At 45.9% G+C, this 27,272-nt stretch overlaps 1 protein-coding gene and 1 long non-coding RNA gene across 3 annotated transcripts in view; one reads left to right on the plus strand and one right to left on the minus strand.

Annotated features, from left to right (window-relative positions):
* Positions 1 to 3,162: 3,162 nt before the first annotated feature.
* Positions 3,163 to 13,748, minus strand: uqcrb (ubiquinol-cytochrome c reductase binding protein). The gene is made up of 4 exons (XM_072468082.1): positions 13,621 to 13,748; positions 8,302 to 8,373; positions 4,819 to 4,985; positions 3,163 to 4,124 (listed from the first exon to the last, which is right to left on the minus strand). The coding sequence occupies exons 1-4, from the start codon at positions 13,637 to 13,639 to the stop codon at positions 4,047 to 4,049; spliced, it is 336 nt and encodes a 111-aa protein (XP_072324183.1). The 5' UTR covers positions 13,640 to 13,748; the 3' UTR covers positions 3,163 to 4,046.
* A 156-nt stretch (positions 13,749 to 13,904) lies between these two features.
* The window catches only part of LOC140385685 (uncharacterized), a 28,824-nt gene continuing 15,456 nt past the window's right edge, over positions 13,905 to 27,272 (plus strand). Inside the window, exon 1 of one of the 2 annotated variants that reach the window (XR_011933420.1) lies at positions 13,905 to 13,966. This is a non-coding gene — a long non-coding RNA (uncharacterized lncRNA). The other variant, XR_011933419.1, reaches the window with a different exon arrangement.

Below are 27,272 nucleotides of genomic sequence, written 5' to 3' on the forward strand. Positions count from 1 at the left end.
CAGCAAACTTGAGCTAGGATAAGCTAAAAAGGATTAGCACTTTCAAAACACGAAAGGAGGGTTGCAATGTTGCCCCCACACTCTGACAGTAAAGAGAAGGATATGTTTTACAGTAGGAAACCACCAAGGAAATATTGGTTCACTTGAGTTCCAGAATCAAAATCCAATGAGATATTCCTTCACAGAGGAATCATTTTGCCTGTTAAATCTCTCAGATGTCTTCAGAAATTTTCTATATAAAGAGTATTACAACAAATATCTCAACCTATTTTTTTCAAAATTGAAGTTCTAGACAGTATCCAGAGTTCAGGAATCCCTTTTACATTTAGTAACATAAAAATGTTTAAGGTTTATTCATCTATGTCCAAATATGTGCAGGTTAAGTGGATTAGCATGCTAAATTGCCTTAGTGTCCAAAAAGGTTGACTGAGGTTACTGGGTTACGGGCTTAGGTAGGGTGCTCTTTCCGGGGACCGGTGCGGACTCGATGGGCCGAACAGACTGCTTCTGCACTGTAAATTCTACGATTCTATGATCTCAGTCCCATTTCATAGTTTATTTTAAGCACATCCATAGCCATTTTGTCTGATATTTGTGTGTTTTTAACCTTCTCCCTGCTGAGATGAACTAGGATGTATTTAACTTGCAGTTACCATTCTCAGGTCAATATCTATGGAGTCCAATGTAGTTACTTACACCTAATTTATCCACTGTAAGCTATACTTTGATCGGTTGCAAACCAGAGTTGTGCAGGCTTCCATTTTCAGGTAGCCCCTATGATTTTGCTACAGATTAACATGTTTTATTTTGTTTGCAAGTTGTTTTTCATTGATGCTCATAAAGGCTCATCAGTTAGTGCTGGACAATGGCAAGAGTTTGACCCATGGCAAAAACCTGAATGAAAGAAAATACTTCTGACCGTTTAGTAATAGAATATACTTAGATGCCTGCGTCACCTAGCTAATGTAATCAATTTCTGATGAGAAGCTGCAGACTTTCAATTTCTGGTGAGAAGCTGCAGACTTTCCTTGATTCTTCAATGAAAAGTGCCGTGTGAGAAGCAGAGAACACAATCTTTTCAGGCTGGATGAAAGCTGTTGGATGACATAACTCCCAGGTCTCCATACAATGGTCATGTGTGCACCGCCTATCTGCAATGTCAAGCTGACATATTCACGTTTCTTATATTCACTTGTTAGACTTTATTATTACAGCCTGGGATGCGTGCAAAGGAAGAAAAATGGCGTAGGATGTGAAAATGCCAAACGCTCATAGGGAAAGTAGGGGCATCAATGAAATGCAATGACAATACACAACCAAATCAATATGTTTAAGTATCTTACAGAAGGTGATGCCACCAGGAGTGGCAAGAGGTCATCAATTCTATGATTTTATCTGCCACAATCCGAGGCAGGGATTAGAACACTGCTGAGAGTTATCTCAATGAGTGACATTTAAATCACAACACTATTTTAACCATTCATAATTTTGTGTATCGTTCTGTACAGCTCGCTAAAGTTCTTCGTATGTAACACATTGGGCAACGTCAGTTTTTAAACACAGGCCGTGACCATTTCCAGGTCCTGGTTCCAATGCTTTCTGAAGATTGCCAGCTTGTATGATCTTACCGAAGGCACCAAATTAAGAAGCAGCTTCCAGGAACCTGCCGTTGTCCCGATGGGAGAGCCAATTGGAGAGTTTAAGGTTCTGTGCAGCACCCTACCAGGAGAGATGCCCCCTGAAGGCTTGAAAAAATATATATTTTTTAAAATTTAAAGTACATAATTCATTTTTTTTCCCAATTAAGGGGCAATTTAGCATGGCCAATCCATCTACCCTGCACATCTTTGGCTTGTGGATGAGACCCACACAGACACAGGGAGAATGTGTAAACTCCACATGGACAGTAACTCGGGTGCAGGATCAAACCCAGGTCCTCAGTGCCTATGAAATTCATATGGATTAAAAACACTAACATCGAAAAAATTGGAATGAAGAGTGCTTCTGTACTGTGGCTCCATGAAAGTAAACCAGAACTGTTGTTTTCATAAAGTACTGTTCATCTGCTGCCCTCGCAGATGATCACCTACTTCTTTCTACTCAAAGCTTGTATATCAAACAATTGAGCACTGTCTCTTCGTGATCACACCCTGGGCTGTGGTGCAGGAAATTCTCAGATGTTGCAGAGGGTAGTCAATCACTCCTCAAGCATAGCGAGCCTCTGCTCTGGAGGCACAATTTTCCAAGTTATTGCAAATATGCCATCATTGGACCCATGATGACCATATATTCACAGAATATATTAATGATGACCATATATTCACAGGGCTTTTCACAGTAACTTCATTGCAGTGTTGATGTAAGCCTACTTGTGACAATAAAGATTATTATATATTACACTACATGAGCATTCTCTGCACTGTCATGTCAGAATGGGGGTCTAATTTAAAATCAGAGTGCTGGCCTGAACCGCACCAGCATCATACACAGTAACTGTGCTTATGTTGCATAACTATAAAATTACAGAAAAGTACACCTGTCCAACTGCATATGAAGGCTCAACTCCACGCCTTTTGTTGATTCACTCAAAATGCTTTTTGAAAAATTAACTAGAAACTTCATAGAAAATCGACAAATGCCAAAGCAAGCTTTAAATACAAACTTCACAACAGCATAATTCACTGATTGAGCTGCATTTGAATACCTTTTAAGTTTTTGAAATCTTTGATTGGATTTTCTTTTCAAACAGGACACAGCTTTTATATAATAATTTTATTATTGTCACAAATAGGCTTACATTTACACTGCATGAAGTTAATGTGAAAAGCCCCTAGTCACCACACTCCGGCACCTGTTCGGGTACATTGAGGGAGAACTCAATGTCCAATTCACCTAACAAGCACGTCTTTCATGACTTGTGGGAGGAAACCAGAGCACCCGGAGGAAACCCATGCAGACATGGGGAGAACATGCAGACTCCACACAGACAGTGACCCAAGCCGGAAATCGAACCTGGGGCCCTGGCGCTGTGAAGCAATCGTACGTGCTGCCGTGTTTACATCTGTACGTTGAGCAATTTGTGGAATTTCCTCGCAACCTCTGCATTAAGCATGGGGATGAGACATTTTTGCTTTCACCAAAATACTGAAATAACAGTGGCAATTAAACTATAAAAGCTTTATTTCAACATGATGACACATCGTAATATTTGCTGTGTGAATTTAACATTTCCCAAGAACACCTCACAGATGTCTATACTCAGCAGCAGTTGTGACTGTGCTGCTTTTCTACTCCCAGAAAATGAAGTGTGTTTAGAGGATTTTTAGAATAAATCAGGAAATAATGCACAGCCAAGCCGATAATTTTCCATCCATTTATCTGATGGTTCAAAAAATTGATTTTGTTGGCTTGGGGGCAGGAAGACTGGGCCCACAGCTCTACCTGTGGTAGGGAGTGAATGACAGCCCACAACTTCAGGATGTCTGTGTTAATCTGCGTTTGCATCAAATCGGGAAGTTGCAATCAGATTCAGAGGAGCAATGATGGCAAACACAGAATGGTTTGTCTTCAAAACCCCTACAAATTCCATGCCAAAGAGTTACAGCATGATTTCACAAGTGTAACTTGGCTACAAATTCAAATTGCACTTTTTCATTAAAAATGGTCTTGAATAGTTCATTATTTTTTGAGATGAATAGATACTAATATGCAATGTAATCCAAGTTTGATTTCTGAAAGCGGTTTTCTTTCCTACCAGTCAAGCGTATGAGGGCAGAACTTCACTTTCAATTTATTTTTAAATCTACACAATTACATGAGTAAGAGCATCCCTGACAGAAATAATCCGGAAATGACTTTTAAATCATTCTGAACTCGAACAAAACAAATTGCATTCATATAGTTTTACAGCACAATTTATTCTTTCAAGAAGGGAATCTGTTATCCTGGCTGCTGACAAAAGTCAATAACGAAGGAATAAGTTTTAAATTTGCATGGCTAGATATTAACAGAGAATCAAGTACCAAGTCAAAAATGAAATCAGCAAATCACTTCTTATCCCATTCTTCTTTTTCTTTTCGTTCGGTGATAACTTCTTTAAGGTATGGTTCTAGGTAGCGCACATCCTGCAACAAAAAAAACCAAAATGGTTCTATTCAACCCATTCTAAGTGTGACATTTTTCATATCAATATATTTATATAAATAACTGTTTTCTTTATTCTTTTAAGGGATGCTTAGTAAGAAAAACTTGATAAGGTAAAGGTTGGGAAGATGTTTTGACTTGAAGGAAAGACCAAAACTGTGTGTTATGAATATACATTCTAAGTACATTAGGGAATTTAGGAGAATCTCTGTAGTCGGGAAATGGCTAGAAAGTGGAACCTGCTACAAGGAATGGTTTAAGCAAATAGCATTTAAGGGGAAATTAGCTATGAATAAGAAATGATGCTGAATGGACTACATGAAATGTAAAGGGGTGGAAGAATGTTCTTATAGAGCAGAAACACCTGTTTACAAAATAAGTCCCTGGGCCTAATGGCCTGTTTCTATGCTATACATTCTATGTAAAGAAATCCAGCGAGGAGTTCCTGCCTTGATACAAAGAAAAAACCCAAGGTAGGTAAATCAGTCTTTATTGCTCATGTGCATATCAAAGCAACAAGCTTGAGGCGTTTGGCAGCTCTCTGGGTTAAAGCTAACTGTTGAGGGAACTGCATGGCTGGGAAGACCCAAAAACATCAGTGGGGTGGATGGAGGGACTGGGAAGGAAACCCTACTGCAGTAAACATTTCCTCTTCTACAGATGTCAGCAAATTACCTGCTCAAATTTTGTCCACATTTCCGTTGGAAGGATTTGATGCTTCATGCTCAAATCCAAAGCTCGTTTGATGCGGAAATTTCTATCATTGTAAAGGTTTTCAGGCAACCTTCTCACAGCCTCTTTCACGTCATCATCTTCGTGTAATATGTCATCTCGCACAAGTCCTGGAAACACAAATACTTAAAGTACTTATCTCATTCGTGATCAATTCAGATAATGTAATTTCCTGAATGTAATTTCTTTAAAACCAGAAAGCACCCATAATGAAGCAGAATTGATCTGCAAGACCAGGAAGGATAATGCATGATGAAAGCAGACCATATGCAGAAACTGGATAAATCACGTTTAAACGTTGTATTTTGCCGTTGACGTGGCAGGTTTCCGGCAGACTATTTCAAGTAGCAGACTTTGTTTTACTTTAATTAGTTTGTGGTGCTGGTGAGTGATGCTTAAAAAACATAGGTTGGAAACCATATCATCCACAAAGGGGTTAGCAAACAAAAAGGAAGAGGCAACAAATGTTTTCTCAAAAAGATACTTTGTGCACTTGATTTATACGATTTGTGTATATATTTGTGTATATATATATATACATTTGTTAGTGAGTTACTAACCAAAGAATGCAATTTCAAATCATATGATGGCAGTTTTAGAATTTGAATTCAGTGAATACAGATATACAAAGATATACAGAGGGACAGATAGTATTGAGGAAGCAGGTGAGCTGCAGAAGGACTTGGATGGGCTAGGAGATTGGGCAAAGAAGTGGCAGATGGAATACAATGTGGAAAGTGTGAGGATATGCACTTTGGTAAGAAGAATGGAGGCATTGACTACTTTCTAAATGGGAAAAGGCTTCGGAAATCTGAAATACATAGGTGCTTACGAGTCCAAGTTCAAGATTCTCTTAAGTGCCGGTTCATTCGGCAGTTAGAAGGGTAAATGCAATGTTAGCATTCATGTCGAGAGAGCTAGAATACAAGAGCAGGGATGTACTTCTGAGGCTGTAGAAGGCTCTGGTCAGATCCCATTTGGAGTACTGTGAGTAGTTTGGGGCCCCGTATCTAAGGAAGGATGTGCTGGCCTTGGAAAGGGTCCAGAGGGGGTTCAAAAGAATGACCTCAGGAATGAATTGAATTCAATTTGATTTGTCATGTGTACCGAGGTACAGCGAAAATAATTGTTCTGCGTACAGTCCAGTCAGATCATTCCATACAGGAAAAAGATAGGACATGCATGTAATACATAGGTACAGGCATCGGGTGAGCATACAAAGCGTAGTACTTTTCAGTGGAGAAGATGTAACAAAATCAGTTCAGTCCATAAGAGGGTCATTCAGGAGTCTGGTAACAGCAGGGAAGAAGCGGTTTTTGAACCTGTTGGTGCGTGTTCTCAGACTTTTGAATCTCCTGCCCGACGGAAGAAGTCGGAAGAGAGAATAACCTAGCTGCGTGGGGTCTTTGATTATGCTGCCCGCTTTCCCAAGACAGTGGGACATGGATGAGAGGCGAACCTGTAGACAAGAGTCAATGGATGGGAGGCAGGTTCCAGTGATGGACTGGGCTGTGTTCACGACTCTCTGTAGTTTCTTAGTCTTGGGCCGGGCAATTGCCATACCAGGTTGTGATGCAGCCAGATAGGATGCTTTCTATGTTGCATCTGTAAAAATTGGTAAGAGTCAATGTGGAGATGCCAAATTTCCTTAGTTTCCAGAGGAAATGTAGGTGCTGTTGCACTTTCTTGGTCGTAGCGTCGACATGGGTGGACCAGGGCAGATTGTTGGTGATGTGTACATTTAGGAATTTGAAGCTGTCAACTATACCCATCTCTATTGATGCAGACAGGGGTGTGTACGATACTTCTCTTCCTGAAGTCAATGACCAGTTCTTAGGTTTTGCTGACGTTGAGGGAGAGACTGTTGTCGTTACACCACACCACTAGGTTCTCTACCTCCCTCCTGTACTCTGTCTCATCATTGCTCTAGACCTGACCCACGACAGTCATCAGCAAACGTGTAGATGGATTGGAGCCAAATCTTGCCAGTCACTTATGTGTAGGGAGTATAGTAGGGGGCTAAGTAAGCAGCCTGGCGGGGCCCCTGGTATTGAGGATTATCCTGGAGGAGGTGTTGTTGTTTACCCTTACTGATTGTGGTCTATGTGTCAGAAAGTAGAGGATCCAGTTGTAGAGTAACGAGCGAAGACCTAGATTTTGGAGCTTTGATACAAGCTTGGCTGGGATAATGGTGTTGAAGGAGGAGCTGTAGTCAATGAATAGGAGTCTTACATATGAGTCCTTTTGGTTGAGATGTTCCAGGGTGAGTGTAGGGCCAAGGAGATGACGTCTGCTGTGGACCGGTTGTGGCGGTATGCGAATTGCAGTGGATCAAGGCATTATGCGAGAATGGAGTTGATGTGTCTCATGACCAACGTCTCAAAGCATTTCATAAATGACAATGTCAAGGCCACTGGACTTGTCGTTGAGGCATGTTGGTATGACACCGGTATAACGATGGTCTTCTTGAAGAAGATGGGAACTTCGGAATGGAGTACTCATTGGGTTAGGAAATGGGATACAAATGATTTTTTGGGGGGTGGCTAGTGGTGGACTGTTGCGTTCTGAATCAGATTTTGCTGTGATGCTCTTTCCCCCACCGAAGCCATGTGCTGGTATGTGAGTGTCAAGGGGGGCGGTTGTGAACTCTGGGTCTGTACACGTTGGAGTTTAGAAGGATGAGGGGGGAATCTTATGGAAACTTACAGGATACAGAGATGCCTAGGTAGAATGGATGTGGAGAGGATGTTTCCACTCGTAGGAAACACTAGAACCTGAGGGCACAGCTTCAGACTGAAGGGACAATCCTTTAAAACGGAGATGAGGAGGAATTTCTTCAGGCAGAGGGTGGTGAATCTGTGGAAGTCATTGCCGCGAAAGGCTGCGGAGGCCAAATCACTGAGTGTCTTTAAAACAGCGATACATAGGTTCTTGATTAAGGGGATCAGGGATTATGGGGAGAAGGTAGGAGAATGGGAATGAGAAACTTATCAGCCAAGATTGAATGGCAGAGCATGCTCGATGGGCCGAATGGCCTAATTCTGCTCCGATATCTTATAGTCTAAAATATTTGCAGTATTTATTATCTAGAAGATTCACGACAGAACTTGCCCAGTCTTCATCAGCACCTCCTAAACCTGCAATCTCCAGGTGAGCAGGTGATTGAAAACACACACCTTGTTTTAATTCAAGTCACACACCAACTTGTCTTGGACTTGTATCATCACCGGGCCAATTATGTTAGAACCTGTTACTTAACAGCATTGTGGCAGTGTTAACTGAATGGGTTCAAGAAGGTGGCTCACCTCCAGTTTCTAAAAGTTAATTAGAGATGGGCAATAAATATTTTCCATACCAGTGATGCCTATAACCTGAGAATGAAAGAAAATATGGAAAAAGTCAATAGGAATATAAACTAAAACTTACCATATTTGTTGAACCCTGCAGCGTTATAGTACCACTTTTGAAGGCTTTGAAGCAAACTGCTTGTTGCTTTGGCTAGGGGAAGGAAAATATACAAAACACATAACTCTCTTACAGAAGAAAAAGTCCAAACTAGACAACCAAATTTTCTGATTTAAAATCAGTGTACACAGAAAAACTCAGTTACATAAAAATACTCACTGGAAGAAAATCATTGAGCCAGGGCACTTTTAAAAAACATTGTTCTTGGGCTTTGAGGAATACTAGAAAGGCAGCATTTATTGCTGTTGGTTTGGAATTTCTGATCACATTTTTTCATACAAGTTATCTGGGAATGAGTTATGCTCAAAGGTTTTAATATAAAATGAATTTAGGGGTCAGCCATGGCTCAGCTCACTCTGGTCTCAGCCAGATAACTGTGAGTTTAAGCCCCCACTCAAGGCTAATACTTTGTTTGTGATGTCAAACCGAAGCCATGATGGATTTCTGAACTTGGCATAAACGATCCGAAGGTACTATTTTGAAAAGAGATGAGTTCTTCTCACCACCCTTACCAGTATTTAGATTTATTGTCACATGCACCAAGGTACAGTGAAAAATATTGTTCTGCGTACAGTCCAGGCAGATCGTTCTATACATGTAAAGCACAGGACATCCGATAAATACAAAATGTTAATACATAAACATCAGGTGAAGCATATGGAGTATAGTGCTACAACAGTAGAGAAGATGCACAGAGATTTCAGTTCAATCCGAAGAGGGTCAATCAGGAGTCTGGTAACAGTGGGAAGAAGCTGTTTTTGAACTTGTTAGTTGCTTGTTCTCAGGCTTTTGTATCTTCTGCCCGATGGAAGAGGGAATAATCCGGGTGGGATTATGCTTTGATTATGCTGCCTGCTTTCCCAAGGCAGTGGGAGGTGTAGACAGTCAATGCATGGGAGACAGCTTTGTGCGATGGACTAGGCTGTGTTCACAAATCTCTGAAGTTTCTTGCAGCCTTGGGCAGGGCAGGCTGTGATGCTGCCAGATAAGATGTTTTTATTGGTTCTTCTGTAAAAATTGGTTACGAGTCAATGTGGACATACTGAATTTCCTTAGTTTCCTCAGGAAGTGTAGGCACTGTGGTGTTTTCTCGGTCGTAGCGTCGACGTGGGTGGACCAGGACAGACTGTTGGTGATGTGCACACCTAGGAATTTGAAGTTGTCAACCATCTCCACCTCGGCACCATTTACCTCTGAACTAACGGAGGAGGAAGTGGCGGAGTGGTATTGTCGCTGGACGAGTAACCCAGAAATCCAGGGTAATGCTCTGGGCACCTGGGTTTGAATCCCACCATGGTAGTTGGTGAAATTTGAATTCAATAAAACATCATTAAAAAAGTCTAATGATGACCCTGAAACCATTGTCATAAAAACCCATCTGGTTCACTAATGTAATTTAGGGAGTGAAATCTGGCATCCTGACCCAATCTGGCTTGCATGTGACTCCAGATCCAGAGCAATGTGGTCAACCCGTAAATGCCCTCGGGATGGGCAATGAATGCTGGCCCAGCCAGTGACACATACATCCCATAAATGAATTTAAAAAAATTACCTGGCCACTATCATATTCGTGTTTGTGACAGCTTGCTATGTTTCCTACCTCACAACTATGACTACATTTCTGAAGTACTTCACTCACTTTGTGAGGGTCTATTTCGATGCAAGCCTCATATTTTTCATAAGGTTAAAAAGCCACGGGCTATTACTTGTAAGATTGAGGGAAGGCGTGATGAATGTAGAAATTGTTATATTATATTTATGGCAGTAATGTTATTAAAAACCTGGGCAAAGGTATATATTTGTTGCAGTAATGTTAAAGAACCTAGGTTAAATGTATCCAGATTGTGTGTCTGCTAAAGCTGTAATTAAGAAGTCATAAAAGGTGGTCATGATTGATTCTAACGATTTACTTGTTTACACATAGAGGACTAATGGATCATTATGATTACTGGATATTTCCTAGAGAGTACATAATTTATGAGGCAACATATTTAGTCCTAGCTAAGCAGGTCATGTGATATCTTAATGGAATACAGATATGCAATTATGGGAGGGGCCAGATCTGTCTGTAGTTTTGGCGATTGACATAGAATTTGAGTCTGACAAGACAGAAGGATTTTAAGTTGAATAGCAGTTTTGCCAAATGCTGCTTGGTTGAGCTGAAGTGTACTGGTTCTGCTCATGAAAGGGTCGCTCTCTCCCAGAGTGTATACACAACCAAGCAGGTAATCGGTTTGTTAACTTAATTTATAAGTGGCATTTGAACTGTATTGGGTTGCTTAATTGGAGTTAGTAGCAGGTATAGATAATAAGTTTAGGTCTTTCCTTGTATTTAAGAAGAATTTAACTGATAATTGCAGTTATTTTCTTTGATGTTAATGTGGTTAATTATGTGTTTAAATTAAAGTTTGTATTAACATAAAAGATACCTATTGGCCAGAGAATCACTCCTGGGGTTAAGTATCCATTCCTCCCAGTTTTAATTTTTTTTTTTTTTTTAATTGTTTGGGTTTTGTCTGGTATCCTAACAAATATTAGGGTTTGGTCCAGTGTCCTAACAAAATTGGGGCTCTTTATCGGGATTAAAAAGTATCATTCCTAATTTGGTTTGGATTATTGAATATAAAGACAGCGTGTGTGAGGAACTGGTGCTTTATTTCAGGTATTGATACTCTTGTCAGTTTAAACAGGGAGTGACTGGTAAAATGGCTCTTTCAGTGGCAAAGAGTTTCCCGGGTGTGGAAGAGATCACTTTGGTTGGTTTACAAAGGGTGGTTAAAACAAAGCTTTTGGATTTGGCAGTCAAATTGCAGTTGACTTTACCTGAAGGGGGGTGAGGAAGGTGGAGATAATTGAAGCGATAGCTCAGCATTTAACTTTGCCAGAGACACAATCTGAAACATTAAAATTAGCTAAAATTCAATTACAAATGAAATAATTAGAAACACAAGAAAACAGTTTTACAAAATTTTTAAAAATGTTTGGGGTTCTAGTCCGATTTGCTATCAAATGTCGGGGTCTGGTCCAATATCCTAACAAGGGTGTGAGACATTAGTATTCGAAGTTATCACAATCCAGGAAACAGCTCTACCTTCAATCACTCTAACTCATTCATTGAGCTGGAAAGTGATTTATAAATACCCCCAAAGCATTAGGGAAAGCAATTTAATACTTTTATATAGAACACACTCATAACACAGAGGTTCAGGAAACCCAGTGTGTGACTGTAAGGGAGCAGAGTGAAGGCTCGTGCTGTTTGGTACGATCTGCCCCGCGTACAGCCTATATACCTGATACCATACTGGCATTGAAATTCCTATACCACATTGCTCATTTGTGTGACAGGCAGGATATCTTTTCGACTTGATGGCAGCATTGTTAGTGGAAAATACTACCCGTGTTGCTACTGCATACTGACAACATGCTAGTTTCACCTATTGTTCCAATCTTTGAGACACCTAACCCTTCCAGGTAATGAGGTAGACTGGGCACTTTTCAGGTCTGAAAGTAGCAATCTTAGGCCCATTCATGAGTCAACAATGTTATAAAGTGAACGATGATCTGATCAAGGTGCCATTATCCTGCAGCATGGCTTATTTCAGCATCAAGCTTGTACAGTGAGCAAATGGCTTGAGCTCTGTTTACAAAGTTGCTTACAAGGCCAATCTTATGGTATTTGGAACTGCAGGAATGCCAATGCATATTTTGCCCAATGAGGGTAGGCTTGCAGGAAACAATAAAGAATCCTGGGCAGATTTCTTAACTAGCTCATTGAGGAAAGGGAGCTTGTTTTGACGGCTCCATTTTAAAGGTGACTTTAAGTGCAGGATGAAGTGCATAAGATGTTCTTACATGCAGTTCTTGATTCAAATATAGCAAACGTATCATCTACTTATTGGAAATATGCAAGGAATAGGAGGTTAGGTGTCATTCCATCGAAGTTGCGTTTCTCATGGAAACCAACAAAGATGTTTGGAGTGGGGCTAGAGGGGATCCCATGGTGACACCATCTATTAGGGAATACATGGTGTCGTTAAAACAGAATTCAACTACAGAATTGCTAAATTCACCTCTGGATTCCTGCCTGAGCAATGTGCATAGAAAGTCAGATCAGAAGAATTAACATAGAACTTCAATAGAGTGACAATGACAGAGACCTGGCTCAAATAAGGGAATGATTGAGAACTTAATACTCCTGGCTACAAGGTATTTAGGAAAGAAAAGGAAGGAAACAGGAAATGGGATGACAGTATTGATCCCAAAATCCCTACAGTGCAGAATGAGGCCATTTGGCCCATCGAGTCTGCACTGACCCTCTGATAGATCACCCTACCTCGGCCCAATCCCAGACTATATTCCCATAATCCCACCCTGGACACTAAGGGGATATTTAGCATGGCCAATCCACCTATAATAATAATCGCTTATTGTCACAAGTAGCTTAAATAAAGTTGTGAAAAGCCCCTAACCTGCACATCTTCGGTCTTGGGGGGGGGGGGGGGGGAACGGACCAACGCACCCAGAGGCAACCCACACAGACATGGGGTGAATGTGCAAACTCCACACAATGACCCAAGGTCAGAATCAAACCTGGGTCCCTGGTGCTGTGGGCCAGCAGTGCTACTGTGCCACCCCACATAAACGATTATAGTAATGGAGAAGGATGATACAGTTGGAAGTCAAAGGCAGGATGACCCATCAGGGTGTATACCATGGGCTACCAAATAGTTTTCAAGGAATTAGAAGAGCATCTTTCCAGGAAAATTACAGAGATGTGAGGACTACAGAGCAGTTATAATGGGAGAATTCAATTATCTTCATCTCGACCAGGAAAGTGAAACTATAAAACACAAAGGTGGGGGGGGGGGGGGGGGTATTCCCAAAGAGGCAGCACACGCACGACCAACCGCACGGTCTCCCATCAAGGATTCTTCTCCTGGGTCACCTTGAGCTCGATATCAAGGCAAGTTTCCTTTCCTTTCCCAATGTCAGAGAGTCACAGGCCTCAGGGCGGGAACCTGTCCTGCCGCTGGAGTTAGTCAGGAGCCCGGGCAGGAGCTCAGCCCCGAGTGGGAGTCACTCACTCTGATGGCCGGCGGGATAATCGCCCCACATCCCTTTCAAGGACAACCCAAGGCCGAGGCGCCACCCATGAACAGCTGGGCGGTACACTGTCACAAGAAGCAAGCAGGAGCCATTATAACGGCTTTATCACGTCCGGCCTCTCCCTCCCCTTCGCCCTCGCCTAGGAGGCGGCTTATAACACCCAGCAGCTCTCACCTGGGGCTCTCGCCGCCATCTTCCTGCCCAGGAGGTTAGTGCGGCTGCGCGGTATTCAGTGTCCCGAATAATCCGCAGGGGGGGGGGGAGGTGCGGAGGGCAGACACATAAAGATGCCGTGCGTGCATGCGTGCGCGTCCCCGCGCGGGTGTGCAGGATAGTCTTGGTCCCGTCTGCGTACGCGTGAGTAACCACGAATCGCGCGAGAGTCACAAATAGCGCGTGAGCGTGCACGTAGCCTAGATACATAAGCCGGAGGTGCACGTGCCTGTGTTGATTGCAGAGTCTGCGCTCGGTGAGGATAAGGTGGTGCATGCTGGCAGTGGAAGCACCACATCCTGCAATGGTACAATGCAGACTTTATAATTCGTGATTTCCCCCCCACCCCCCAAAGTCTCAGGTTGGCTGCAGTGTTACTTTGGGGAATACGGTGAAATTCGCAGATGGAGCAGTCCTCGGGCCACGAACAACTGTCGTGTTGTTCACCCTCAGGTAACACGGACTGCAACTGGATGCAGTTGTACTTGAAAGTAGACACTAAACTGTGATGTAAGTTCAATACGCTTTATTGAACTTGCTGAGCAGTGCACACAGTTCACTGTGGGTTGACACTCTACTAATCTAAGCGTACCAACTATAACTAACTAGACCAGACTAGCTCTGAGCCACGTGTAGAAGGTGCTGATATATACACCCTGACTGTCACTACAGTTGTCACCAGTGGAAAGAGGCAGAGTGCTGATGCCTCATGTGTTTTATAGTGGGAAACCCCCCTCTAGTTTTCTGCCTGGTGATTGGTTGTGTTCTGTCCTGTGTGTTGATTGGCTGTACTGAGTGTCTGTCACTGCCTGTCTGTATCTCATTATGTGCATGAGTGCATATCATGACATCCCCCCCTTTAATAAAAATTTGTCGGCATGGTGCATATGCAACTGTATGTACATGTATAACTACATTAAATGGTGAGTGAATGAATATATACTTGAGAGGTGTCTAGCGTGCAGATACAGAACAAAATTTACAAGATAAATGTCTATAAGTCCAATCCTTGGGGCTTGCGTCGGATCCTTGTCGACTGCCTGAGAGGTGGAGGTGGGGACGACGGCGCCTTGACAAGCGGGATTGCTGCCAGATTGGTGGCCTCGTGGTGCGAGGTGTCCGGAGGAGGCATAACAATATCTGGAAAAGTAAGATTTGGTGGTGGGCAAGCAAGTTTGCGCAGTGCCCTTCTGTTGCACCTGACAATGGAGCCATCAGCCATACGAACCACAAACGATCTGCTGGAGCTGACCAGCCTCCATCATGTAGCTTGATCCGAACAGCATCTTCCGGAGACAGCACAGGCAAATTGGTAGCATGAGCATCGTACGTCAGCTTTTGCCGGTTCCTGAGTTGCTGCACCTTTTGCAGCACTGGGAAGTGATCCAGGTCTGGTAGTGTATGGCTGGAACAGTCGTCCGCAGGTCTCTATTAAGGAGGAGTTGAGCCAGCGACATACCGGTGGACAGAGGGGTTGCCCTGTACGCCAGCAGTGCAAGGTTGAAGTCGGAAGCAGAGTCTGCAGCCTTGCAGAGCAGTTGCTTCACTATATGGACCCCTTTCTCGACCTTCCCATTGGACTGCGGGTAGTGTGGGCTTGAGGAAATGTGTTTGAATTGGTACGACATGGCGAAATTGGACCACTCTTGGCTGTGGAAGCAAGGAACATTGTCACTAATGACAGTGAGTGGAATACCATGCCTGGCAAATGTCTCCTTGCAGGCCTTGATGACTGTCCTTGATGTGAGGTCTGACAGCTTCACAACTTCCAGGTAATTTGAGAAGTAATCTATGATGAGCACATAGTCACGCCCATTGGTGTGAAAAAGGTCGATTCCCACCTTGGACTACGTAGAGGTCTCAATCTCGTGTTCCTGGAGTGTTTCTTTTGCCTGAGCAGGCTGGAAACGCTGCAGGTCACACAATTGCGGACCATGTTGGATATGTCCTGGTTGATCCCAGGCCAATAGACAGCCTGCCGGGCCCTGCGCCTACACCTTTCGACACCTAGGTGTCCCTAGTGGATTTGTTTAAGCACTAAGCTCTGCAGGCTGCGAGGAATAACGATACGATCTAGCTTGAGGAGGATCCCCTCGACGACTGTCAGGTCGTCCTTCACATTAAAGAACTGAGGGCATTGCCCTTTTTGCCAGCCATTTGGGAGGTGGTGCATTACACGCTGCAGAAGAGGGTCCTTGGCAGTCTCTTCACGAATGCTGATCACTCTTTCATCTGAGGCCGGGAGGTTGCTGGCACACAGTTGCACCTGTGCCTCAATTTGGCGGATGAAGTCAACCTGTTCACAGGGCGAGGTGATGGAGCGGGACAGGGCAGCTGCAGTTATCAGCTCCTTGCCTGGTGTGTATACTAACTCAAAATCATACCTTCGGAGTCGAAGGAGAATGCGCTGAAGCCTGGGCGTGATGTCATTCAAGTCCATATGAATGATATGGACCAAGGATGTGTGGTCAGTCTCCTCTGTGATGGTTATTAGACCGTAGACGTAGTCATGGAACTTTACAATGCCGGTTAGGAGGCCCAGGCACTCTTTTTCTATCTGGGCATGCCTCTGTTCAGTAGGAGTCATGGTCCTTGACGCAGAAGCAACTGGAGCCCAGGACGAGGAGTCATCCTTCTGGAGGAGCACCGCACCAATGCCGTCCTGGCTTGTGTCCGTGGAGACTTTTGTTTCCCTGTCCGGGTCAAAAAACGCGAGTACCGGAGCAGTGGTGAACTTTGCCTTTAGCTCGAGCCACTCTGCTTGATGTTTGGGTAGCCGCTGGAATGCAGTGGACTTCTTCACCAGAGAGCCGTGGTGTGTGAGGCCAGGTTGGGAATGAATTTTCCCAAGAGGTTCACCATGCCGAGGAAGCAGGGTACTGCCTTTTTGTCTTCCGGGGTCTTCATGGCGTTAATAGCCTTAACTTTGTCCGAATCTGGTCGCACACTCTGCTGGGATATTTGGTCGCCCAAGAACTTGATGGATGACATGCCAAAGGAGCACTTGGCCTTGTTCAGCTTGAGGCCGTTTGCATGGACATGTCGAAAGACTTGTTTGAGATGAGAAATGTGTTCCTTGGGGGTCATGGACCATATGATTACATCATCTACGTAGACACGCACACCCTCAATGCCCTCCATCATCTGCTCCATGATCCTGTGGAAGATTTCAGAGGCTGAAATAATACCGAACGGCATATGGTTATAACAGTACCTGCCAAATGGTGTGTTGAACGTGCAGAGCTTCCTGCTGGACTCGTCCAGTTGTGTCTGCCAGAAACCACGCGATGCATCTAGCTTAGTGCAGAATTTGGCATGTGCCATCTCACTGGTCAGTTCCGCCCGCTTCGGGATCGGGTAGTGTTCCCGCATTATGTTCCGGTTAAGATCTTTGGGATCTATGCATATCCACAACTCTCCTGAGGGCTTCTCACACAGACCATCGAGCTGACCCAGTCAGTCGGTTCCGTCACTTTGGAGATGATGCCCTGGTCTTGGAGCTCCTATAGCTGTGCCTTTAAACGTTCCTTCAGAGTAGCCGGCACCCGGGGTGGTGCATGGATTACAGGCGTGGCATCAGGCCTGAGTAAGATCTTGTAGCAGTATGGCCATTCCACTAAACACATCCGCGTATTGCGCAAGGATGTCATCAATGTCAGCCTGAAGATCCACATTGGAAGAAGAAGACATGGCATGGACTTGCTGTACGAGGTTGAGTAGCTTGCATGCATGGGCACCAAGCAGGGATGCCTTATCAGCCTTGACGATTTCGAATCGCAGTGTGGCATTGATGGTCTTGTTGGAGACAAATAAATGACAAGATCCTAGTGCAGTTATGGCATTGCCATTATAATCGAGGAGCTGGCAGGCTGGCGGAAGAATTTTGGTTTGCTTTTTAATGCGGCCAAAATCAGCTTGAGAGATGAGATTGGCAGAAGCACCAGTGTTCAGCTTGAACTGGATGCTGCATTGATTTACATTGTATGACAGCACTCCATTCGTCGCAGAATCCACATTGAGGATAGATAGGCGTCTTGCTCAATTTGAGGAGGCATATTCACATGTAGTGATGATGCCCACACGATATGGGGACTCCAGGCAGTCGTCCACTGGATCCGTAGTGCTACCAGGATCAGAATCCAGTAGACGTTGCTGTACACATCGAACGCGCTTGCGTTGGAAGTGGGATCGCTGGCCCTTGACTGGTGGTGCAGACCTGCACAAGGCTGCATAATGTCCAGACTTCCCACAATTTAAACATCGCCTGCCTTTTGCAGGGCATTGCCACTTTAAGTGGCGGTGCCGCAGTTCGGGCACGTCATGACTTTGACGTCAGTACGCTCCGTGCGTCATCGCACATGCACAGTGCGGTCAGCCGACGTTCGCACCTGCGCAGTTTGGTCTTCAGCCGCTTCGTTCTCCCGTTCGTGTTGCTCATGCGTGAGGCCCCGGGAAAAGCGCGTGAAATGGCCGCCTTCATCGATACTGAGGCACTGCATCCGGGCGATGGCCTGTACAATCTCTGCCTCGTGGGAGGCAAGTTGTTCATGTTTTGCCGATTTGAAACAGGAGTACCGATTTCTCTTTACACGTCTCAATTGAGACTGGCAGGGTCATGTGTTTAATTTTGACGAGTTGCTTACGCAAAGAATCGGAGTGCACCCCAAACACAATCTGATCCCTTGATGATGGAATCAGCGGTGTCACCATAATTGCAGGACTGTGCTAATATACGGAGATGAGTTAGGAAGGATTGGAAAGGTTCATCCTTACCCTGAAAGCATTGCTGGAAGACATAGCGCTCAAAGCTCTCGTTTGTTTCGACTTCACAGTGACTGTCGAACTTCGCTAAAATGGTCTTGAATTTGCTCTTGTCCTCGTGAGTTGAAAATCTGGATGGCTTGGTCCCCCGCAGTTGGTAGGAGCAGCACGATCTTTTTGGCATCGGACGCATCCTCGAGGCCTGAGGCCTCAATGTAGAGAAGGAACCTCTGCTTGAAGACCCGCCAGTTGGCGCCGAGATTGCCTGAGATCGGGAGCTGTGGAGGGGCCTGGATCTTCATGCCGCTGGAAAGCACTTCCTGGTCGTCACGGAACCACTCGAGGTAAACCACTTAAAGTAGACTCCTTGTACCATGTCGTGTTGTTCACCCTGGGGTAACACAGACTGTAACTGGATGCAGTTGTACTTGAAAGTAGACACCAAACTTTGATGTAAGTTCAATACGCTTAATTGAACTTGCTGAGCAGTGCACACAGTTCGCTGTGGGTTGACACTCTACTAATCTAAGCGTACCAACTATAACTAACTAGACCAGACTAGCTCTGAGCCACGTGTAGAAGGTGCTAACTGATATATATACACCCTGACTGTCACTACAGTTGTCACCAGTGGAAAGAGGCAGAGTGCTGATGCCTCGTGTGTTTTGCAGTGGGAAACACCCCCTCTAGTAATCTGCCTGGTGATTTTTGTGTTCTATCCTGTGTGTTGATTGGCTGTACTGGGTGTCTGTCACTGCCTGTCTGTATCTCATTATGTGCATATCATGACAAAGACATCAAAGAAAAAAATAAGTACAAAGAAAATAAAGTCCATAACGCCAAGTAGCATCATTGTCTTTGACCAGGTATTTGATTTGCAGAACACTGATATTCTTTGTGGTTCCCTGGCCATGTAGGATCATGGCTGATCCAACATTTGCACGTCCACTTTCTTGCTCTTTTGCCATAACTCTTGATTCTCTTACTGATCAAGAATCTACCTATCTATCTCAGTTTTAAATATACATTTTGTATAAATGTATAAAGTTGCATATCAGCACATGTAACCATTGGTATGACCTCGGCTAGCAGGTGGCATCAGAAGTCTATCACATGATGGACTGACCCATAAATTGGTAGCACGTACAACACAACAGCTGCACTTAAAGTAGCTCCCAAGGAATTCGAGTAACCTTGCTGTATATAATAGCGTTAGTTGCCTTTCCACGCATTTGACAATAAATCATTTGTTCCAGTTAAATATTTGATGATTTGATTTATTGTCACAAAGACCAAAACACAGTGAAAAGTATTTTTTTGCAGCCAAGGGAACGTACACAGTACGTACATAGTAGACAAAAAATGAATAATCGACAAAGTACATTGGCAAATGGTACATCAACAAACAATGAACAAGGGCCCAAACAAAGCAAATACATGATCAAGTGTAGCAGAGGACGCCATGGACGCCATGTTCTTACAGGGAACAGATCAAGCCGAAGGAGAGTCGTTGAGTCTAGTAACTGTGGGGAAGAAGCTGTTCCTTCTGTATCTTCTGCCTGATGGAAGGGTCTGGAAGAAGGCAAAGCCTGGAGTCTCTGATAATATCTACATATTCTATGAGTATCAACGTTGAGACCATAGAACACAACATGGTACCAGAAGTTTAGAACATCTAAAGGGAACAACAGAAGAGGAGGTGAAGTACGCTGAAGAGCGAAAAAGAAGAAATCTCTGCTGACCTGGTGAACTATGGATATTTGCGACTCAACAAAACAAACAACGGTGAAGCACCCCACCAGCTCCAAGTCTGGGTAACGTAGACAAAATCTGGCACGTTTTCAAACAACAGTTTAGACTCAATGTTTTTGCCTTTGGCCTTCAGGCACAGCCTGACGAGAGGCGTATTGCGTAGCTGTTCACATTAACAGGTCCCCCAGCAATCGAGATCAACAATACCTTTCTTTTTGATAGCGAAGAGAAAAGCAGGAGCTACAATGAGGTGATAAATTACTTAGATCGGCACTATCCTGGGCAAAACGGTAGCACAATGGTTCGCACTGTTACTTCAGAGGGCCAGGGTCCCAGGTTCGATTCCTGGCTTGGGTCATTGTGCAGAGTCTGCATGTTCTCCCCGTGTCTGTGTGGGATTCCTCCGGGTGCTCCGGTTTCCTCCCACAAGTCCCATAGTGGAGACGGAGCACAAAACGCTCATTGGAGTGGAGGCATGTCAAGAGCTTGGGCTCGTTAAGCAGGTGTGGGTGTACACTGCAAAAAGCATAGCACCCTGCCGATATATATCCAGTGCAGCAATCATGAAGGACCATCCGGAGGTATTTCAAGGATTTGCACTCTGCCTTTTGCATATTCTATCCACTTTAAAGGAAATATGAAGCCAGTCGTGCACGCGCCCAGACGTGTGCCTGCTCCGCTGAAGGACAAGCTGAAGGCAGAGTTGCTCAGAATGATGGCGCTGGGAGTCATCAGGTGCTTACAGGAGCCTACTGACTGGGTCAACTTCATGGTGTGCATAATAAAGAGGAATGGCAACCTCAGGATGTGCATGGACCCCAAGGATCTCAACCTGAATATAAAAAGGGAGCATTACCCCATCCCGAAGAGGGAGGAAATAGCGTGTAAGATGGATGGACTGACCTGTTTCAGCAAGCTGGATGCGTCGCACGGTTTCTGGCAGCTTAAGCTTGATGAAGTGAGCACACGCTTGTGTGCGTTCAACACACCCTTCGGGTGTTACTGCTTCCTGCGAATGCCATTAGGCATAATTTTGGAGTCTAAAAATTTTCATCGTGCCATGTAACACATAGTGGAGGGATTACCAGATGTCCGCATTTATGTCGACAACATCATAATCTGGGTGTCCACAAGGGAGGAGCATGATGAAAGTCTTCTTCGAGTCCTTCAAAGAGTAAATCAATATGATCTCAAGCTGTAGCCACCTGAGTTGGCCACTTCCCGACTTAAAATGGAGAACCGCAAATGCTGAAGGGAAATTCAGTCAACACAGGCAAAAACTAGCAGGTGCAAGTTTACTGTGTATTAGACTCTGCAGAAACCCAGACAGCATCGATACAAGCAGCCATCTGCACAGTAATGTAGCAGCCATCTACATAGTAATGAGCGATCCCCGGGAACAATCAAAACATTGAGGTAAACAAGGCCAAGCCAGCAGGAGCCAACACAAAAGAGGTTAACGGACACTTAAAGACCGCCCAACGATCAGGGAACAGCTCCAGTATTGGAGAAGTCGAACCAAGCGATTGGAACAAAGTCCAATCACTTGAAGCCAGGTACAGGGTCCGCCCCGAAGGGCGGGAAGCCCCTGGGGACTATAAATTAAAGCCCCCAAGTTCAAATCGTCCTTCTTGACAGGGTCACTCAGCAACGCGAAGCAACCCTTGACAGTGACCTGTCCGGCGGCCTCCAAAGTAAGTCTCAAGTCAACGCTCGCTACAAGATAGGCGCTCCTACCTACCAGTCTATACCAGTTTTTGAATCCTGCAGACTCAGAACTCGAACAAAAGGCCATTTCTTCCCCTGACCTGGTGGGCCAGTCCAAAGCTAATTATAGGCCTGTTAGTTATAGAAATAGCCTAGAAAGTAGAGTTTATGCATGAGTAGTGATTTACTGTGTATTGATTTGGATCTTACTAATTGGTGTGTTGAGTTATTGATCATTACTTGAACTTGAACCTCGTGGTGGTATCATAAAGATACCTGGCGATTCTAGAGCCAAGGTTATTGTTATAACCTGCCTGCTTACCATTGGCTGGGGACTAATGACAATCCCACAATCCTGTGGGAGTATGAGCTTCCCTAATGAGGGGGGCGGAGAAACCATTAGTAAACTCCAAGTATAAATAAAGCTGGCCAGTTTGGAACCAGGAGGAAGGAGTGTGCAGCAAGGGAAGTTGCTGCTGTTATATATATATATATATATATGTTATTGTAAATAAATGTTATTACTTTGTATCCTTAAAACTCGTGCTGGATTCTTCGTGGCCCTTACAAAACTAGCGACGAGGGTTAAAGTGAATAGCTGTTTCCACTGCTGAAGCCACCTCCCTGGATTTTTGATGGATACAGGTTGGAAGTTCTTTTCTATTATACCTTGCCTCTGTACGGAAGTTTGGATGTTTTTGATGCTGCGCTGGAAAGCTGGAACCAGTACGCACAACGAATGCGTTACTATTTCCGGGCAAACAATATCACCGAAAACGAGCGCCAGGTGGTCATATTGCTCACCGCCTGTGGCCCGCATATGTTTGGGGTGATTAGGAGCCTTACGTACCCAGTTGCGCCGGACACCAAAACGTTTGATGAACTTGCGAATATAGTGGGGCAACATTTTAACCCAACCCCGTCCACGATAGTCCAGCGTTACCGGTTTAATACCGCTGAGAGGACCCCTGGAGAATCCCTTGCCAAGTTTCTATCCAGGCTACGCAGGATTGCGGAGTACTGTGACTATGGTGAGACCTTGTCAGAAATGTTACGCGACCGCTTGATTTGCGGTATTAACAATGCGGCCACCCAGAGAAAGTTGTTAGCTGAGCCAACATTGACTTTTCAACAGGCCATTCAAATAGTATTGTCCCGAGAGGGCGCAGAACGAGGAGTGCAGGAGCTACAGGGAATGGAAGTGCATGCCTTGGGGCGCAACCCCTTCCGTCCGAAAACGTCCCCCCGCACTCCTGCGGTACCTTGGGCGAGGCGACTTCCGGACCGACGCCAGTGGCCGTCGGACATTCCTCCCCGAAGGGAGCCTTCTCCAGAACCAATGGATGAGGTGCCATGTCCGTGTCAGACTTGTAGGCGCCGACCCCGTCGCGGACGCCGGCCCTGGGGGCGCCAGAGGCGCCGCCGTTCCGACCGAAACTGGGACCAACCCAGCGGCCGTACCTTCCATGTGGATGAACCTGCGGCGACTACTCCTGAGGACGTGGAGACGGAGGACGACTGCCTGCAGCTGCATTGTGTGGCAGCTCCCCGTGTGGCCCCCATTAAGGTGACAGTATGGGTCAATGGTCACCCGCTTGAGATGGAGTTGGACACTGGCGCAGCGGTCTCCGTGATCGCCCAGAGGACATTCGACCGCATCAAGCAGGGTATACAGACCCTTATATTAACCGACTCACAGGCCAGGCTGGCCACCTACACGGGGGAACCACTGGACATTGCAGGAACTACAATGACCCCTGTGGTTTATGGACGCCAGGAGGGGCGTTTCCCACTTATCGTGGTGCGCGGCCAGGGGCCCAGCCTGTTGGGTCGGGACTGGTTGCGCCATTTGCAGTTGCAATGGCAGCACATCCTCCAAACAGTTTCCGGAGGGTTGACTGAAATGAAAATCGCTTGTCACAAGTAGGCTTCAATGAAGTTACTGTGAAAAGCCCCTAGTTGCCACATTCCGGTGCCTGTTCGGGGAGGCTGGTACGGGAACTGAGGTGCTAAGACGATACCCAGATGTATTCCAGCCCGGTTTGGGGAAAATAAAAGCGGCCGTAGCCCATATCCAAGTCTAACCAGGAGCCACGCCGCGCTATTTCCGGGCACGCCCGGTGCCTTACGCCTTGCTCGAGAAGGTAGAAGGGGAGCTCACTCGTTTGGAGAGTTTGGGTATTATCAGGCCCGTCCGTTTTGCTGACTGGGCAGGACCAATTGTACCTGTAATGAAGCCAGATGCCACAGTTCGCTTGTGTGGCGACTATAAACTCGCAGTGAATACGGCTTCCCGACTCGACCGATATCCAATGCCTCGCATAGAGGATCTCTACGCGAAGCTTGCAGGCGGACTCTCGTTCACAAAATTAGATATGAGTCACGCCTACCTACAGTTGGAGCTGGACCTTGCCTCCCAACCATATGTAACGAGTAATATACAGGGGGGCCTGTATGAATATACACGGTTGCCCTTTGGAGTATCCTCTGCCTGCGCTATTTTTCAACGTGTTATGGAGGGCATTTTGAGAAGTTTATCACGTGTCGCTGTCTACTTAGATGACGTTTTGATTACAGGGATGTCGGAGCAGGAACATTTGAAAAATCTGGAGGCTGTCCTTAGACGCTTTTCGGAGGCTGGAGTCCATTTACGTCGCACAAAGTGCGTATTTCAGGCAAAGGAAGTAGTCTACCGAGGTTATCGGGTGGACCGCGAAGGTTTGCACCTCGTCGCAGAGAAGGTGCGTGCGATTCAACAGGCCCCCGCCCCGACTGACATTTCGCATCTTCGTTCTTTCCTCGGTCTCGTAAACTATTACGGGAAGTTCCTCCCCAATCTGGCAATTACGCTGGCCCCGTTGCACCTTCTGCTGAAGAAAAATCACACCTGGGTTTGGGGTCAGCCGCAAGAAACTGCTTTCCAGCGCGTAAAGCAACAATTGTCGTTGTCTGGGTTACTAACCCACTATGATCCTGGAAAGCCTTTGCTCGTCACATGTGATGCATCCCCGTATGGTATTGGGGCCGTCCTGTCCCACAAGATGGAGAACGGGGCCGAGTGACCGATAGCTTTCACCTCCCGCACATTGACTGCAGCGGAGAAAAAGTACGCGCAGATCGAAAAGGAGGGCCTGGCAGTGGTTTTTGCGGTGAAACGCTTCCACCAGTACGTGTATGGCCGCCATTTCACTATCGTGACTGATCATAAGCCTCTGTTGGGACTTTTCAGAGAGGATAAGCCAATACCGTCCATTGATTCCGCACGGATCCAGTGCTGGGCTTTGTTGCTTGCTGCACACGAGTATTCTCTGGAGCACAAACCAGAAACCAGATAGCAAATGCCGACGCACTGAGCCGATTGCCTTTATCGACCGGCCCCTTGTCAACCCCCATGACCGGTGAGGTGGTTGCAACCCTAAATTTTATGGACACCTTGCCTGTCACGGCATCACAGATCCGTGAGTGGACCCAGACGGAGACAGTCCTGTCAAAGGTACGGCACATAGTCCTGTATGGTGGGCAGCACAGACCGCTCCCAGGCAAGATGCGGGCATTTTCCTCCAAGCTGTCAGAATTCAGCGTGGAAGACGGCATCCTCTTGTGGGGGACGCGTGTGATTGTCCCGGAAAAAGGCCAGGAGCTGATACTAAGAGACTTGCACAATGGGCATCCAGGTGTGACCAAAATGAAAATGTTGGCCCGGAGTTATGTCTGGTGGCCAGGCCTCGACACCGACATTCAGAAGGTGGCCCAAAACTGCTCCATTTGCCAGGAGCGTCAGAAGCTTCCACCGGCCGCGCCCCTACATCACTGGGAATGGCCAGGGCGGCCTTGGGCGCGCTTGCATGCAGATTTCGCAGGCCCTTTTCAAGGATCCATGTTCCTTCTATTAATCGACGCCCAGTCTAAATGGCTAGAGGTGCATAAGATGTAGGGGACAACGTCCTGCGCAACAATTGAAAAGATGCGTTTGTCTTTTAGTGCGCATGGCCTCCCCGAGGTGCTGGTCACGGATAACGGCACTCCATTCACGAGTGAGGAGTTTGCGAGATTCATAAAGATGAACGCCATATCCGCACTGCCCCTTACCACCCGGCTTCAACTGGGTTGGCAGAGCGCGCCGTGCAGACATTCAAAAGAGGTCTAAATAAGCAGTCCTCCGGATCAGTGGACATGAGACTGGCTCGCTTTTTGTTTACGTATAGGACCACCCCCCATGCGGCGACTGGGGTAGCTCCCGCAGAACTCCTAATGGGCCGCAGACTTCGCACCCGCCTTAGTATGGTTTTCCCGGACATTGGCGCAAATGTACGTCGCACACAAGAACGGCAGGGACAGGGATTTTCTCGGCATCGGCCGATTCGGCAGTTTGCGCCCGGTGACCCAGTGTTCGTTCGGAATTTTGCTGGCGGTGCCCAGTGGGTTCCTGGTGTAATCTTTTGCCAAACGGGCCCTATATCTTACCAGGTGCAAGCCCAGGGTCATCTCCAGCGCAAACATGTAGACCACGTTCGGTCCAGAGGACTATCCCCTCCAAAGATTCCCCGCCCCCGGAGCTCATTTCTACAGCCGCAGAGACCAGAGACAATGGAAGGTAGTCCTCACAATCTTCCTCTGGTGCCTCACTCAAAGCCTGCGCAGGTCGTTACAGAACCGAATGGAGATAGAGACGCTGACATGACGGAGGCAGCAGACTCTGACTCCGAGATGGAGACACAGGACGCATCAGAGTGGGAATCCTCGGGTCCACGGGCCGTGGATGTACAACCGTTACGCCCTTCATCACGGAAGCACCGGTCTCAGTCTCGTTACACGCCGCCTGATCCAGTGCCGCGTGCAAATGGTGTCCGGCCTGCGGCAAAACGAGTCCGACGCCCTCCTTCGCCAGGGTCTTCGGTGGATTCCTTGGACTTTGGGGGGGGGGGGGGGGGAAATGTTATAACCTGCCTGCTTACCATTGGCTGGGGACTAATGACAATCCCACAATCCTGTGGGAGTATGAGCTTCCCCAATGAGGGGGGCGGAGAAACCATTAGTAAACCCCTTGTAGAAATAAAGCTGGCCAGTTTGGAACCAGGAGGAAGGAGTGTGCAGCAAGGGAAGTTGCTGCTGCTGTTTTATATATATATATATATATATATGTTATTGTAAATAAATGTATTACTTTGTATCCTTAAAACTCGTGCTAGATTCTTCGTGGCCCTTATAAAATTTATGAAACAGAGCCAATTGCACCAACCAAAAGTTAGCAACAAAGCTCAATCAGATGAAATGCCAAATCGGAGTCGGTACCATCACTCTTTTGGGGGGGACAGGCTCTCGGCAAAAGGTGTGCAGCCAGATGATGAAAAGATTAAAGCCATTCTGACGATGCCAAGACCCACAGACAAGAA

The sequence above is a fragment of the Scyliorhinus torazame genome, chromosome 11 (genome assembly GCF_047496885.1).
Source record: "Scyliorhinus torazame isolate Kashiwa2021f chromosome 11, sScyTor2.1, whole genome shotgun sequence".
NCBI classification, from domain to species: domain Eukaryota; kingdom Metazoa; phylum Chordata; class Chondrichthyes; order Carcharhiniformes; family Scyliorhinidae; genus Scyliorhinus; species Scyliorhinus torazame.

Excerpts from the sequence above, each read along its gene's own strand:
- uqcrb (XM_072468082.1), bottom strand. Across the intron at positions 4,986-8,301 it reads TGCAGGGTTCAACAAATATG|GACTTGTGCGAGATGACATA; the intron begins GTAAGTTTTAGT and ends TTGTGTTTCCAG. Across the intron at positions 4,125-4,818 it reads TGTGGACAAAATTTGAGCAG|GATGTGCGCTACCTAGAACC; the intron begins GTAATTTGCTGA and ends TTTTTGTTGCAG.